At 52.7% G+C, this 16,230-nt stretch overlaps 1 protein-coding gene across 1 annotated transcript in view; it reads right to left on the reverse strand.

The window, feature by feature from the left end:
* Window positions 1–13,857, reverse strand: part of LOC115094997 (beta,beta-carotene 15,15'-dioxygenase-like) — a 45,204-nt gene extending 31,347 nt beyond the window's left edge. The window contains exons 1-3 of the mRNA XM_029608135.1: window positions 13,694–13,857; window positions 7,987–8,115; window positions 6,924–7,053 (exon numbers count right to left, since the gene is read on the reverse strand). Coding sequence (XP_029463995.1) covers window positions 6,924–7,053; window positions 7,987–8,115; window positions 13,694–13,772 — 338 coding nt within the window. The 5' untranslated portion in view covers window positions 13,773–13,857. The remainder of the gene's footprint in view (window positions 1–6,923; window positions 7,054–7,986; window positions 8,116–13,693) is intronic.
* Window positions 13,858–16,230: the final 2,373 nt, after the last annotated feature.

The following is a 16,230-nucleotide window of genomic DNA, read 5'->3' on the forward strand; positions in this document are numbered from 1 at the left end:
CAGGACACTTTTAAAATTGTTTTTATTATCTGCCTCAAACATTTGTAGAGTGCGGAATATAAACTTTTAAAAATAAAACAACAAAGTGCAGGAATTCCTGCATGGGCATTGCCTCGTGAGCCTCCTCAGTCATTTTTTTTGTCCGATCACTTGTTCAGAAATGTACTTCATCTCTCCTCAATCATTTTTCACAGGATCTTGTCTATCAGATTTTTTTTTCTTAAAAATTGTTGCCTCGCTGCCTCGGCATCCCAACAAAAACACTTTTCAGTGCTAACAAAAAAAAAAAAAAGAAATCCAAACATGAAGAGGAATTTCTTCTCTCAGAAGCTTTGCTTCCGATGGTGCAACCGAATGATGGTATATATAAATCAATAAAATAAAAATAAATAAAGATGTCACAGAAAAAAAGAACCAATGACAGCGGCTTCAAGCAGTGCATCTGTGGAAAGGTAATAACAATTACCGACTGCCATGACCCAGAGCATGACTAATAAAACTGTTATACTTGTGGACAGATGTCCTTGTGCTCCAGAGCACACCAAATTTAGGAACTGAAGAAATCTATAAAGAGTCACAGCAGATCCTCATCCCAGAGTGCAGCCTTGTCTGCCTCACTGGGAAAAGATTTGCGTGGCATTTCATCCAATGCCACGAAATCTCCGGATTGCATGGCTGCAAGCTGCAGCATCGGGAGTCAAGATTAAATAGCTGCCTGGTGTCGAAAAAAAAAGCACCATCAATCAAAGTTTGAGCCAGGGTCGGAGAAGCACAAGCATTCGAGGCATAGTGCATAGACATAGGTGCCAATCAACTGTCATCGGCATCAACATATGATACATGCTGCGTCAGCTTGATGCCTGCTGCGTGAACTTGTGATTCATCTAAAACGCATGATGCATTGAAATACTCAATGTCAGTCACTTACAAATGTTCAACACATGTCACGCTGCACTGATGCAGACCATCTTGATACAATTGGTGCACAATGCCCAGAAGACCAGGTTACACGCCCCAAAGATGCATCCTAAAGCTTCGACTCTTCAACTTACTGATGCACTTGATCCATTACTCTCAGGTCATGATGCCAGATTGTACAACACAGCGCTGATGCAACTAACAAGTCCATGAATGCATCATCAATGCTTTACTCTGGATCGCTCAAAATCCAAAGTCATCTAAGTATTCTACTCCATCAAAGCATCAAATTCTGCAAGCCACTTTACCAATGTAGTGATATACAGCCCTAGATCTGCTGGGGAAGGTCACCCCACCTCTTCCAATAACTAGAGCGGTCTCCCTACCTCATCTGTTGGCAGAAGGGTTTCAGCTAGAAATGCGGGATCCTATTTGTTCCCTACTCTGCTTACTTCCAGCAGACTACAGACCCAGATATAGGAACCAATCCTCATTTTCAAAGAGGATATCCCATTGCCTAAGCAGACCAGAGGACATATCAATCCCTAGATCAAACAATTTTGGTGAAAATTTTCCCTCTAAGGAGTCTGATGGATTTCTTCAGCCTATCCTTCAAAATCTTTCTGTAGCAATTCTATCCAGTGGAATCCCAGTTTTGTATATAGGGCTAAATACTTCATCAGAACCTATACTTCAGGCTTCTTCATTGTCCCATTCAGGTGTTGTGGAGTCTAGCCAGTCAGAGGTGATAGACCATTATATTCATTCTCTCTTCAGTCAGAGGACTCTTCTAATTCACCATCATCATCATTACGCTCCTAGGTGAGTGACCCTATTCCGATGGGTTCCAAAGATGACTCTACTAGAATACTCTGACCCATTACAGGAACCACTGCACCATCTCTTATACTCAAAGTTCGTCAAGAGGATAGGTTCAGTACTTGGTGTCTGTGTTCGTAAGGTCAAAGACCCTTGCTCTGAGCTCCTTGCTCCTCCAAATTCTTAATACTCTGCCTAAGCCAATGGTCTTACTGGTCCATACCATCCTTCAGATGAGAATGTGGGAAACACCTTTTTCCGGTATGCCTATAGCTAGGGAGCTGGACCTGAAATACAGGGTCCAGTCTCTAGGCTAGGGTGGTATTCAGCTACCTCATCATTCAATAGTAATCAAATCTGCTATGAAAAAAGCAAATCTGTGGATCCATTCCAATTCACCTCCAGGAAAGGACCATAAATTCCTTTGGAAAGAAGGTCTTTCAAAGATCCATGCTATCCACTCATATTGCCATTCACCATTTTTATATGGTTCAATATAACCACAATTATGTTCAGAAGCTAAAGCCTTTCCTTCAACCTGAAGAGAATTTATCCTCAACCATTGTTAGATATGGAGGAATTCCTTCAACCTGAAGAGAATTTATCCTCAACCATTGTTAGATATGGAGGAAGGCATCCACCAGCTACTCTGTGTTATGACAGTCAGTCGCAGATGGCTGCGACCGCTCCAACTCACCTCTTGTGCTGTCATGCTCTCCTCTCCGGGCGAACTCATGGCTATAGCTAACCGCTCCCAACGCATGCCATCTAGCTCCCGGGATTCCTCATGGCGGCCGGGACGCTGCCGACCTCCATGTCTTCTCCGGGTCTTCCTAGGCACGCACACGCCACTGAGCCTACCTTTAAAAATGCTAAGTCGGGAATCTCAGGGGTGTCTCCTATTGACGACATCACTAAGCCTGGACTCTTAAGCACCGCCTGGGCCCTGCACTATCGACTGGCAATGTCTTCCATCGCTACTGGTTCCTGCTGCTGTCTCCTCGGACCTGTGCTACCAGCTTTCGACTGACTTGGGTACTCGCTCCTCAGGGGCCCGTTCGCACTTCCTGGCTAACCTGCTCCTCGGGGTGGACCCTGCGCTTCCAGACGTTCTCTGCTGGCTTCCCCACTCCTTGGGCCATCCCTGGCACTGCCAGCTACTTGGGAGACTCAGCTTGGCGTACCCCGCTCTGCGGGCCTGTGCCTTTTCTACACCAGTCTATAACCTGCGCTTCCCGTTCCTCGGGCTATGTCTCACTCTACTTCAGTGACTGTGCTTGCGCTTCCCGGGGCAGCCTCTTCGTTCTACTTCAGTGACTGTGCTCTCACTTCCCCGCTCCTCGGGGGAAGTGCCTCGTTCCACATTGTGACTGGGCTGTGCGCCTCCCCACTCCTCGGGGTAGTGCCTACAGTCCTAGCCAGAGATTCCATCGTGCACAACCTCACTCCTCATGGCAGCCTACGTCACCACCTCAGAGGCTTGACTCGGGCTTTCCCGCTCCTTGGGTTAAGCCTATGTGATTACATCAGAGCCTCCCTCGTCATGTTGCTCCGCCCCTTGGGCCGTCTCTCCTGCACTCCTTCAGGGCTCTGTTCCGCACTCCCCGCTCCTCGGGGCCTGCTCTGTGCGTCTCTGTGGAAGCCCCAGCATCTACGACCAGGCCTATTGTACTGTGTACTCTCTCTGAACTGTGTCCCTGCTGCAGCTCACCTCGCCTCCCAACAGTGAGGACCTGTGGCCCCTCCCTGTGGGCGGTACCAATTCTCACCTTGGGTCAAGGGTCCACTAACCCATGGATCCTAACACTCTGCTCAGTCTCTGAAGCTTTCAATTCTGCTTCCCATACCTCTGCAGCATCAATTGGGACATATCGCACGGCATGGCTCAGAGCCAGAAGTATCGCAAGGATATAAACGAAAAGCTGGCCAACCTTCCCTGTTTAGGCTATCAACCCCTTTGGTAAGAAGCTCAGGGAATCGGTGGCGCAAATAAAGGTCCAGAATGTAACAGTTCAATCTCTCTCACCAAGCCTCAAACAACCATTGGCCCCAGGTTAACCCTTCTACCATTATAAATGTCCTTATTTCCACCTGTGACCATACCACTCATTTCAACAATATTCTTCGCCAGCTATTCCACCACAACATTAGCAGTCTCTCCTGACCAGGCTTAGGCAAAGAACACCGCCAGCCAAATATTACACAATAAGCCCAACCTAAACCTGAGCCCAGTATTTGATACTGCTGGACAATCCACAACCATCCGTTCCAGTGGGAAGTAGAATCCGCTTGTTTGAATTGCATTTTTCCTGCCTGCCATCCCTCCCGCATTGCCTGATGCGTCAACAAAATCCATCAGATTTGCCACAGCTTCACCTGGAAGTTCAATCAATCCTCCAATAAGGGATGATAAAGCCTCTGCCTATGTTTCAACATGCACAGGGCTTCTATCCTCATTCCCCAAAAATCAGGAAGATTAGGGCCTATTCCGAATAAGCACTTTAATTCAAGATGAACTCCCTCAGCACGAGCCTTCCCTACATACAAAAGGGTGAATGGATGTGTGCCTTGGATTTAAAGGATGCATATATTCACATACGCATTCACTTGAGGGCAACTGCAAAGCTGCTAACTGGGCATCGGTCCACACCTTCACATCCCACTACTGACTTGATAAGTTGTCTAAGACTGGCAGTGATTTTGGCCAAGCAGTTTTGCATAACCAATTTTTGCTGTAGTCCACTCTCCAACATGGAGAGTGGACTATTTAGAAAGGCTCAGCTGCAGCCCTCAACTTGGGACACCTCACAGGTAACAGCTAATTCAGCCTGCTTATTGATGGAAAACGTTTACCGTAAACAAGTGTTTTCATTAGAAAGTAGGATAAATACGATCATATTTCTCCTGCTCTGAAACAGTTACACTGGCTTTCAGTTAGGTTCAGATTCTAAGTTTTAAGTACTGTTTTTCATACCTATCAGTTGGGTTACCACTCCATCTATCCAAATTGTTAGTTCCCTATATCCCAGCTCATTCTCTACGTTCAACCTAAGCAGGGCTTCTTCATATACCACCACCATCAGTTATTCATTTGGAATCCACCAGAGCGACCCCATTCGGTTATCAAGCACCTTCATTCTGGAATTCTCTACCATCTGACATTTGTTCCACTTCGTTATCTAAATTTCAGGAAAACCTGGTTTTTCAAAAGGCATTTGATGATACTTAAGCAATCTGAGTAAAGGAATTGATCAATTTAGTAAAGTTTTACACTAATTATGTAGGATGATGGCAATTTTTTTTTTAACTTCATTTTGGTTTATTTCATCTGTCATATTGTATAATTGTTTTATAGTTTATGTTCATTACTTTGTAAATTTTAATCTTTACTTTCTATATTTTCTTGGGTAACATGATTTAACAAACAGCATATTATTTTATTTACTGATTGATTTTATATACCATCATTCGGTTGGACCATCATAATGGTTTGCAAGTTAATAGAACATATGCTAATACAATAAATCACAGTAATACATATAAATTACAACTTATTAAGAACAAAAATTGAAATTAAATGAATTAATCATGGAATACACTCCATCCTCCCTGGAGAATCGACTACATAGCTTTCTAGCTCTGGGACAGACTGAGAAGGATCACAAGGCAGAGTCCACATGGGAACTCTTACTCATGCTCAGAGCTCTGCCGGATGATGTTACCCACATGTAATGGCCAATTCATCCTGCTATCTACAGGAAACACAGTTTACGGTACGCAAACTTTTTTTCTTCCCCTACATTTACTAGTTTTGTATGTTTTATTAGGTAAGTAAGACTGGACTCACCATCCTTCTATAAAGTGAATAGTACTACACTACTGCTTTTGAGAAAGTGGATCTAACATCACCCCTGCACAATGGAACAGGGCAGAAACTAAGAAGTGAATCCAGCCAGTACCAAATATGCCCCATAGCTCTGGCTCGATGAGATCATTCATTTCGGGGGCCCCCCCCCCTTATGGCCCTAGACAATTGCCTGCTTGCATGAACCCTTTCCCTCCACCAAAACTGGCCCTGAGGATGTGTACATGCCTTCCAAAATACACCATCATACTCTTTATTTTCTACTGAAGAAATCGTATTACTGCAGTCAGAAAGTCAACAGCAAAGCAGCTAGACTCATCAGCAGCCAGCCACACTCCCTGTTATTTAAAAATCTCCCCTCCCAAGTCTGCTCTTCGAAGCATTTCACTTACAGATGACTACAGACCATCAGGGACAGGGTGAGCCAGTCCTGGATTTGGAATAGATTCCTTCAAGGCAGGTTACATTCAGATACTGTAGGCAGGTCCCTGCCTCAGAGGGCTTACAATCTAAGTTATCACCTGAGGCAAGGGAGGGTGCAGCGACTCTCCCAAAGTCACAAGGAATATCAGCAGGACTTGAACCCTGGCTTCCTCTGATCTCAACCCACTTTAAGCACTGTTCTACTCCATTTTACCCCTTTGTATGCAAGTCTAAGCCTGTCCCAGAGAACTTGAAGTCATCCTGTTTCCGTGCATCAGTGTGAGATCTGCTTAAGCCTTCTCTTACAGATTTACTAAGATTCAGAATGGTGGAAGAGGTGATGTAGAGAGCTTTCTAGAAAGTCTATGCATTAGTATCTTATCAGGAATGAAAAAAAATGGGGATTTCAAACACTTGTGCTTGCTCTGACAACTAAATGATCTACATTTTGTTGTTGCTAGTGGAGCTTTAAATAGGCAGATGTTTTCTCTGTTTTGTTCTTGGCTTATTACAGTATTGACACAAAAAGTAAATGCAAATAAACAGGATGTGGCTTACCAAACTTGTGTGAGAGAAAATGGAAAAATCCCAGTTATGCATAACCAGAGGTAAAATACGTCTGCATCAACTTTTCCCTATCCAATGCAGATTCCTTACAGAGGTCAAGTACTAGACTTCTCGCAATGCATTTTGGGTGAAGCTTACATTTAGGCAAGACAGCTCAGAAGGTTAGATAATCCTTCTGATCCTGAAGCCAACTACAAAGAGAAGAGAATGTGTGTCCACGTGTACAGTGTGCACTCTTAAATATGTCACACACAGAGTACAGAAAAAAAAACCCCAAACAGCCTTTCCCTGCGATCAGAAAGCTACGTCTCGGTGCCAACAAGCGCCTTACTTGGAGAATATATTCTTGCAGGGATCTGGGTAGGCCATCGTTCCAAACTCTGACACCACAATCCTGTTCGCCTCTGTGTTTGAGTTGTAAGAGTCACCTCGAAGGAATTTACTTCTGTAGTAAACTTCACCTGCCAAACAGCAAACAGAGTCCACTCAGAAAAAAAGCTGATACGCTGACCACCTAACAACAAGGTCCGAAAAACCAAAGCAAAAAGTGTAGGCCTCTTGCAATCTCCAAAACTTGTTCCAGTTTTTTTCACAACCTTGGGAAGCATTATCACTGGTTTGCTTTAGAGTTTGAAGTGACATACAAATCTGTGTTTAATACTGCTCGCTGCCTTCGTTACTCGATGGGAATCAAAGCAGGTCATGAATTCTTAAAAAACAGTGCAGAAGATTAATTTCAAATCATATGGGAAGGGTCAACTAAAAAAAACAGGTCACTGATGTCCCCTTTCTAGCAAAAAAAAATAAATCAGATACAATTCATTTGTAGGCAGTATCCTCCCAGAAAGGAAAATTCCCAAAAGTTCACATCTATTTGTCCTTCTCCTGGTGTCAGTGTCAGAAATCAGTGATCAGATTAAAACAGAATTCACTGATCTGTAGGAATCTAACAGGGGCCAGGCTGCGAACGCTTCTCCTGCGAGCCCCCTGGAACAAACTCGCTGCCCATGGGGCCTTTTTAAGTCCCTACTGACCTGAGCTGGATCTGAACCCCTGCCCTATTAGCACAAGGCCAAACTCTGCAGTCCAGGAGCTATTCCCCTATCTCTAGATGACTTGTAGCAAAGGCAAGGGCGGGTGATGCGACTTGCCCAAGCTGACATGGGGCCTCAGCGTGATTTGAACCCTGGCTTCTCTGGTTCTCAGGCTGCTGTAAGCACTAGCCTGCTCCACTCTCATGTGCCCCAACCTCTTCAGACAGCCGCAGGGCCCTCAGTAGAGCTGGCCGTACACTCAGGACCTTCCTTATGAAAGAGATTCTCAGATTCCCTGCCTCTGAGACAACCCGTGCAGGGTGCGCCAGTAGATTATGTTATTACGGAGCAATAATTTACCCTTCTTGAATGTGAAGCTGTGCAGCAAAGCCATGCCATCAAACCAATGGTTATAGGTTGTGTCCCCTACTGTATGCCTGCCTGGACCATTTCGAAGGAGCGTTCCCTGTAACCACTCTGGGATATGACCTGCAACAGAAAGAAGAAGAGAGGCTCCATCAGTTTCACGAAAAAGGGAAACTTGTTTTCCCTCTATAGGGGTTCCGGGTGATCGCTGCATCACGTCTGTGCATGGGCGACACGACGACCTCCCCTAGAGCAGTAAGCAGGGCTATAAGCAGCAAGGCAGGAGCGCCAACGTCTCCATCGTGGGGCCAGCCAGTGCAGCAGCAGTGCCCGCCACCGAAAAGCTGAAGGGGTTTCCCGGGCCCCACCAGGGCAAGGAAGCAAAAACAAACGAAGGCACCGGCAGCAGAAGGGACTAAGGAGGAGGAATGTGAGAGAAGAGGGAAGGGGGCCAGAGTAGGGGGAGGAAGTAGTGAGAGAGTGTGGAAGAAGGGGAGGATGAGGGGGATAGGAAAGGGAGGGAGGAGTGGGAGAAAGGAGTGGTGTAGGGGAGAAAGGGTTGGCAGGAGGAGAGGGGCAGTGGGGGGGGGGGGTGAGCAGGAGGAGAGAGAGACTGCAATGGAGTAGCGGGACACAGGGGGAGACCACTGGCTGAGTGAGGGGGAGGGGGCTGCAGGAAGGGAGTATTGGAATGAGGGAGGAGAGCTGTGGGAGGAGGAAGGAGGGCTAGAGGAGGAGGTAGTGGGATTAGAACAAAGAAGTGCAATGGGGGTTTTGAGGAAGAGAGGAAAAGTGCATATCCCTCCCACAACACCTCCACCCCCTACTGTCCCACATGCTAACACCCTCTACTCCCCCATGCATACACCCCCACATCCTCCATAGCTACGAACATCCCCCACCCCACCTCACATCCACTCGCAATCACCCCTCACACACACACCACATGCCCAGCCATGCTCCAGCACACACCCACACCAACCCCATAAGCCATACACACATATATACATGGGGGCAAGGAGAGGGGGTGGAAGGGCAAATTAGAGTGTGAGGGGGAGAGTGCACCCCCACCCACCCAGCTCACTGCCCACCAGACATGCGCACATACCCATTTCATCCCTAATATCACTCACCCCAGCCCATAACAAACACAGATATACCCTCTCACATCCCACCCACAGGGGGCAGAGGGAGTCTGTGGAGTGTGCAAGGGGGAAGAGCCCATCCCCTAACACACACACACACACACACACACACGGAGAAGCAGGGTTAAATGGGGAGTGCAGTGGGGGAGAGGGACAAAGCACACACACACACACTCACCTCGCTTGTACAGGGGAGGAGGGGGGAGGGGAAGTGGAAAATGGGAGTGGGTTTCTCCTCAACACAAACACACCACTCACAACTACAACACAAAGGATAGGGGGAGAACATGAGTGCAAGGGGGGGAGAGTGTACACACACCAAACACCCCACCCATCCCTATCCCCACCACGGCCACCTTCACACCCCCCCTGCAAGCCTTCTGACTGCAGCCTTCCCCACTGAACGGTCTCTCCACACACATACAGACACCTACCCCCACCCGAGTAAATACAGACACCTACCCCCACCCCCAGCAGAGTAAATACAGGCACCTACCCCCACCCGAGTAAATACAGACACCTACCCCCACCCCCAGCAGAGTAAATACAGACACCTACCCCCCACCCCCAGCAGAGTAAATACAGACACCTACCCCCCACCCCACCCGAGTAAATACAGGCACCTACCCCCACCCGAGTAAATACAGACACCTACCCCCACCCCACCCGAGTAAATACAGGCACCTACCCCCACCCGAGTAAATACAGACACCTACCCCCACCCCCAGCAGAGTAAATACAGACACCTACCCCCACCCCACCCGAGTAAATACAGGCACCTACCCCCACCCGAGTAAATACAGACACCTACCCCCACCCCCAGCAGAGTAAATACAGACACCTACCCCCCCCCCCCAGCAGAGTAAATACAGACACCTACCCCCCACCCCCAGCAGAGTAAATACAGACACCTACCCCCCACCCCACCCGAGTAAATACAGGCACCTACCCCCACCCGAGTAAATACAGACACCTACCCCCACCCCCAGCAGAGTAAATACAGACACCTACCCCCCACCCCCAGCAGAGTAAATACAGACACCTACCCCCCACCCCACCCGAGTAAATACAGGCACCTACCCCCACCCGAGTAAATACAGACACCTACCCCCACCCCACCCGAGTAAATACAGGCACCTACCCCCACCCGAGTAAATACAGACACCTACCCCCACCCCCAGCAGAGTAAATACAGACACCTACCCCCACCCCACCCGAGTAAATACAGGCACCTACCCCCACCCGAGTAAATACAGACACCTACCCCCACCCCCAGCAGAGTAAATACAGACACCTACCCCCCACCCCCAGCAGAGTAAATACAGACACCTACCCCCCACCCCCAGCAGAGTAAATACAGACACCTACCCCCCACCCCCAGCAGAGTAAATACAGACACCTACCCCCACCCGAGTAAATACAGACACCTACCCCCACCCCCAGCAGAGTAAATACAGACACCTACCCCCACCCCCAGCAGAGTAAATACAGACACCTACCCCCCACCCCCAGCAGAGTAAATACAGACACCTACCCCCCACCCCCACCCGAGTAAATACAGACACCTACCCCCACCCCCACCCGAGTAAATACAGGCACCTTCCCCCACCCCCAGCAGAGTAAATACAGGCACCTTTCCCCACCCCCAGCAGAGTAAATACAGCCACCTTTCCCCACCCCCAGCAGAGTAAATACAGACACCTTTCCCCACCCCCAGCAGAGTAAATACAGACACCTTTCCCCACCCCCAGCAGAGTAAATACAGACACCTTTCCCCACCCCCAGCAGAGTAAATACAGACACCTTTCCCCACCCCCAGCAGAGTAAATACAGACACCTTTCCCCACCCCCAGCAGAGTAAATACAGACACCTTCCCCCACCCCCAGCAGAGTAAATACAGACACCTTCCCCCACCCCCAGCAGAGTAAATACAGACACCTTCCCCCACCCCCAGCAGAGTAAATACAGACACCTACCCCCACCCCCAGCAGAGTGAGCACAAATACTGATAATGCACACATCCACAATGGAGTCAGAAAACCTGCTTTTTGACGTTGCCATGCTATTTTCACTCTTTTTTGGGGGGTTCCCTTAACATCCACGCACACTCAGACAGGGGGAAAAGCAGGAGGGGGGGGGGGGATTCCCTAGCTCTCTCCCGGTCCTTCCTTTCATGAAGGTGCCCTGCTCATGCGCAGGGAGTCCATGCGCGAGCCCCTAGTCTGAGATCGCAGGAAGTCTGGATTTGAAAAAGTTTATTTAGATGTGTGCGGGGGGGGGTGATCATTATCCTCCTCAAAAAGAAATCAGAAGGAAAACAATTTTGAGCTCTGGGGTAAGTTGATGTTTTAAAAAAAAAAACAAAAAACCCACTAAGGCCCCTCTCCCCAAACCGGCGCTTTACTGTGTGCTCCTCTGCAGTCTGAACACCGCAAGCAGCAGGATCCCGAGTCCCCCGCAGATCCTAAGGAGCCTCGGGCCGGGGGCAGAGCCCTGCAGCCCGCCTGCCGGCTCCCCTCCGAGGTCGGGGGGGGGGGGGGCCGGGGGCAGAGCCCTGCAGCGGGGGAGGGGGGGCCGGGGGCAGAGCCCTGCAGCCCGCCTGCCGGCTCCCCTCCGAGGTCGGGGGGGCCGGGGGCAGAGCCCTGCAGCGGGGGAGGGGGGGCCGGGGGCAGAGCCCTGCAGCCCGCCTGCCGGCTCCCCTCCGAGGTCGGGGGGGCGGGGGCAGAGCCCTGCAGCCCGCCTGCCGGCTCCCCTCCGAGGTCGGGGGGGCGGGGGCAGAGCCCTGCAGCCCGCCTGCCGGCTCCCCTCCGAGGTCGGGGGGGGGGGGGGCCGGGGGCAGAGCCCTGCAGCGGGGGGGGCGGGGGCAGAGCCCTGCAGCCCGCCTGCCGGCTCCCCTCCGAGGTCGGGGGGGGGGGGCCGGGGGCAGAGCCCTGCAGCGGGGGGGGCGGGGGCAGAGCCCTGCAGCCCGCCTGCCGGCTCCCCTCCGAGGTGGGGTGGGGGGGGGGCGGGGGCAGAGCCCTGCAGCCCGCCTGCCGGCTCCCCTCCGAGGTCGGGGGGGGGGGCCGGGGGCAGAGCCCTGCAGCCCGCCTGCCGGCTCCCCTCCGAGGTCGGGGGGGGGGGGCCGGGGGCAGAGCCCTGCAGCCCGCCTGCCGGCTCCCCTCCGAGGTCGGGGGGGGGGGGGCCGGGGGCAGAGCCCTGCAGCCCGCCTGCCGGCTCCCCTCCGAGGTGGGGTGGGGGGGGGCGGGGGCAGAGCCCTGCAGCCCGCCTGCCGGCTCCCCTCCGAGGTGGGGTGGGGGGGGGGCGGGGGCAGAGCCCTGCAGCCCGCCTGCCGGCTCCCCTCCGAGGTGGGGTGGGGGGGGGGCGGGGGCAGAGCCCTGCAGCCCGCCTGCCGGCTCCCCTCCGAGGTCGGGGGGGGGGGCCGGGGGCAGAGCCCTGCAGCCCGCCTGCCGGCTCCCCTCCGAGGTCGGGGGGGGGGGGCCGGGGGCAGAGCCCTGCAGCCCGCCTGCCGGCTCCCCTCCGAGGTCGGGGGGGGGGGGCCGGGGGCAGAGCCCTGCAGCCCGCCTGCCGGCTCCCCTCCGAGGTCGGGGGGGGGGGGGGCCGGGGGCAGAGCCCTGCAGCCCGCCTGCCGGCTCCCCTCCGAGGTCGGGGGGGGTGGGGGGCCGGGGGCAGAGCCCTGCAGCCCGCCTGCCGGCTCCCCTCCGAGGTCGGGGGGGGGGGGCGGGGGCAGAGCCCTGCAGCCCGCCTGCCGGCTCCCCTCCGAGGTCGGCGGGGGGGGGGGCCGGGGGCAGAGCCCTGCAGCCCGCCTGCCGGCTCCCCTCCGAGGTCGGGGGGGGGGCCGGGGGCAGAGCCCTGCAGCCCGCCTGCCGGCTCCCCTCCGAGGTCGGGGGGGGGGGGGCCGGGGGCAGAGCCCTGCAGCCCGCCTGCCGGCTCCCCTCCGAGGTGGTGGGGGGGGGGCGGGGGCAGAGCCCTGCAGCCCGCCTGCCGGCTCCCCTCCGAGGTCGGGGGGGGGGGGGGGGGCCGGGGGCAGAGCCCTGCAGCCCGCCTGCCGGCTCCCCTCCGAGGTCGGGGGGGGTGGGGGGCCGGGGGCAGAGCCCTGCAGCCCGCCTGCCGGCTCCCCTCCGAGGTCGGGGGGGGGGGGCCGGGGGCAGAGCCCTGCAGCCCGCCTGCCGGCTCCCCTCCGAGGTCGGGGGGGGGGCCGGGGGCAGAGCCCTGCAGCCCGCCTGCCGGCTCCCCTCCGAGGTCGGGGGGGGGGGCGGGGGCAGAGCCCTGCAGCCCGCCTGCCGGCCCCCCTCCGGGGTCGGGGGGGGGGGGGCCGGGGGCAGAGCCCTGCAGCCCGCCTGCCGGCTCCCCTCCGAGGTCGGGGGGGGGGCCGGGGGCAGAGCCCTGCAGCCCGCCTGCCGGCTCCCCTCCGAGGTCGGGGGGGGGGGGGAGGGGCAGTTTGTCAGGCGTGCATCTTCTCGGGATAAGAGGCAGGACTGCAGGGCAGGCTGCTGCCTGGGTCAATGCTTCCCTCTCGGCCCCTTCTGCTCCATCCCTTAGGGGCTTTTTCTCTTACCTCTCACCGTTGCCTTCCGGGGCTCGGGGCATTCCTGCTTGTTCTTGAAAAACATCTTTTCCGCCAGGGACTCGGCCATGGTGGGGGAGGGGGGAGGCTGTTACCCACTCCCTCTCGCTCTGGTCTTGCTCTCTTTCTCCTTGCCCAGCCCCTCTCTGGGATGATTTGGGTTTCCTCTGTTGGGCCTCTATTTATAGCGAGCCCCCCCCCCCCCCCCCCCCCCCCCCCCCCCCCCCCCCCCCCCCCCCCCCCCGGTCAAAGGGCTTCTTTCTTCCTACTGGCCGGGGTTAACCCTTTCCCTGCCGGGCTGCTGATGGCCAGCAAGAAGGCGAGCAGCAGCTGAACAGGAATCCCTGCCCTTTCTTCCCAGACCCCCACCCCCCCCAAAAATAAAGCCGACATTAGAAGTGAGCGCTGATCTGCCTGGCAGTACCTTAATGCCCCTGCACATATACTGTGGCAACATCGCGTTATGCCCGGGGAGATTTTAAGGCTTCTAGATCCAGCTGGTGAGGGAGAGGGGGGGGGGGGGACATGGTCTTGTTGATCCAGAAATGTGAGGGACTTGGGCGTCTCTCTATGAAATGGGTTGGTGGTCTCAGTCTAGTATATGCTGATCAGGTGTCCCCGACCCCAAGAGGCCGATGTGCTCGGGTGCACTCAAATTCACAGAGTCCGGTGAGCTTAGCGGCACGAGTTTCCCTTTTTCCGTGTGAATGTTTTGCGCTACACCTGTAGTCCACGCGTGTGTATGTTTACTCATACAAAAGTTCATGTCAATTCAAAGTCGATGAGCTGCTGTGGTTCAAAACTATGCAAAGGAACTCCTTAAGTATGTTCGCAGGGCTAAAATGAATGCAAAAAAGGTTTTGGCTGGCTGGTTTAAAAAAAAAAATCGGAGAGAGAGACACCTCAAGGAGGTCATGTTAACCTTTCATTCCTTCTTATTATTGCTAGGAAGGGCCGGTGGGTGCATCCACTAGGCAAACTAGGAAGTTGCCTAGCTCGCCAACCATAAGGGGGCGGCAAAGACAAGCTGTGTAGGGCCGTGAATGGAGCCCATTTCACTTGCAGCCGAGAGGATCAGAAACTCAGAAGGCCATGAGCGGAGCCCATTCCACTCGAGGCCGAGAGGAGCAGAGACTCGCGGAAGAAGAGACAGAGAGAGGGGCCTGGGAATGGCCGAAGATAGAAGATATAGGCCGGGGAGAGCTGGGGGCAGAGCCCATACACCTTTAGAAGGAAGAAGGAACGACCAAGAGAGTCTGTGAGCCAGAGACAGATTAGAAGGGTGTATATGTATATGTGAGGGTGCCTCTGTTGGTGTGTGTATGTGAGATATGAGAGATGAAGCCTGTGTGAGGGAGTGAAAGTGCATATGAGTGTGTGTGAGAAAGGGAGCTTGTATAAAGGTGTGTGTGCCAGAGAGTGAGGGAGCCTGTGTGAAGCAGGGGTGTTTGTGCAAGAGACACGAGACTGTCTATATGAGGCAGTGCATGAGAGACAGAGACAGAGGGAAGGTGTGAGTGTGTGTATGAGAGATATGAGAGATGAAGCCTGTGTGAGGGAGTGAAAGTGCATATGAGTGTGTGTGAGAAAGGGAACTTGTATAAAGGTGTGGTGCCAGAGAGTGAGGGAGCCTGTGTGAAGCAGGGGTGTTTGTGCAAGAGACAAGAGACTGTCTATATGAGGTAGTGCATGAGAGGGAGAGACAGAGGGAAGGTGTGAGTGTGTATGTATGAGAGAGGAAGCCTCTATGCAGGAATGTGTTTGAGGGTGTGTGTGTGTGTGTACGAGAGAGCGATAGTGTTAATGAGAGAGAGAGGGAGGGAGTCTGTGTGTCAGGGTGTATGTATGAATTGCACAAGGAACCTGTGTGTGTGTGTGAGAGGGGGACTGTCTGAGTGAATGAGGGCCTGTGTATGTGAGAGATAGAGGGTGTGAGAGCGAGAGAGCATATGTGTATGTGTATGTCTGGCAGAGTGTGCATGTGTGGGAGAGCCTGTGTGTGTGTTTGTATGTGAGAGTGAATGAATGTATATAATTGTGTGTGTGTATGAGAGAAAAAAGAAAAATTTGGTGCACAAAAACCCCCCTTCCCCACCGCATTAGCTAATCCATGACAATCTCAGGGCATCTGGAAATCAAAAGCTCCCAGGAATGGTGACTGCTTCATTTTATACATCCTTGCTTGTTTTAATCATTGGGTGTTAATATTTGATGTGTGCCCTGTTTTTCAACTTTTGTTTTGGAGTTGGAACTTTTTTTTTATTTTTATGAGTTTTTTAATTCTTGGATTTCATTCTACATGTCTGTTACTTTGAAATATTCCTCTTACTAGTATAGTTTTACTATTATTGATGTTTTATATTTCCTCATTTTATTGTTTGATATTTCATGAAGAATGGCATTTTTTCTGTTTTCCATTGTTGCGCTGCATCCAGAATCTAGTGTCATGATTTCCAATTCAGTTTTTGTCTGCACATCTTTTATTTTTACCTTGTAGTCTCTTTCTTCTGTATTTGGTGAGGTTTTGT

The sequence above is a fragment of the Rhinatrema bivittatum genome, chromosome 7, assembly GCF_901001135.1.
Source record: "Rhinatrema bivittatum chromosome 7, aRhiBiv1.1, whole genome shotgun sequence".
Taxonomy (NCBI): domain Eukaryota; kingdom Metazoa; phylum Chordata; class Amphibia; order Gymnophiona; family Rhinatrematidae; genus Rhinatrema; species Rhinatrema bivittatum.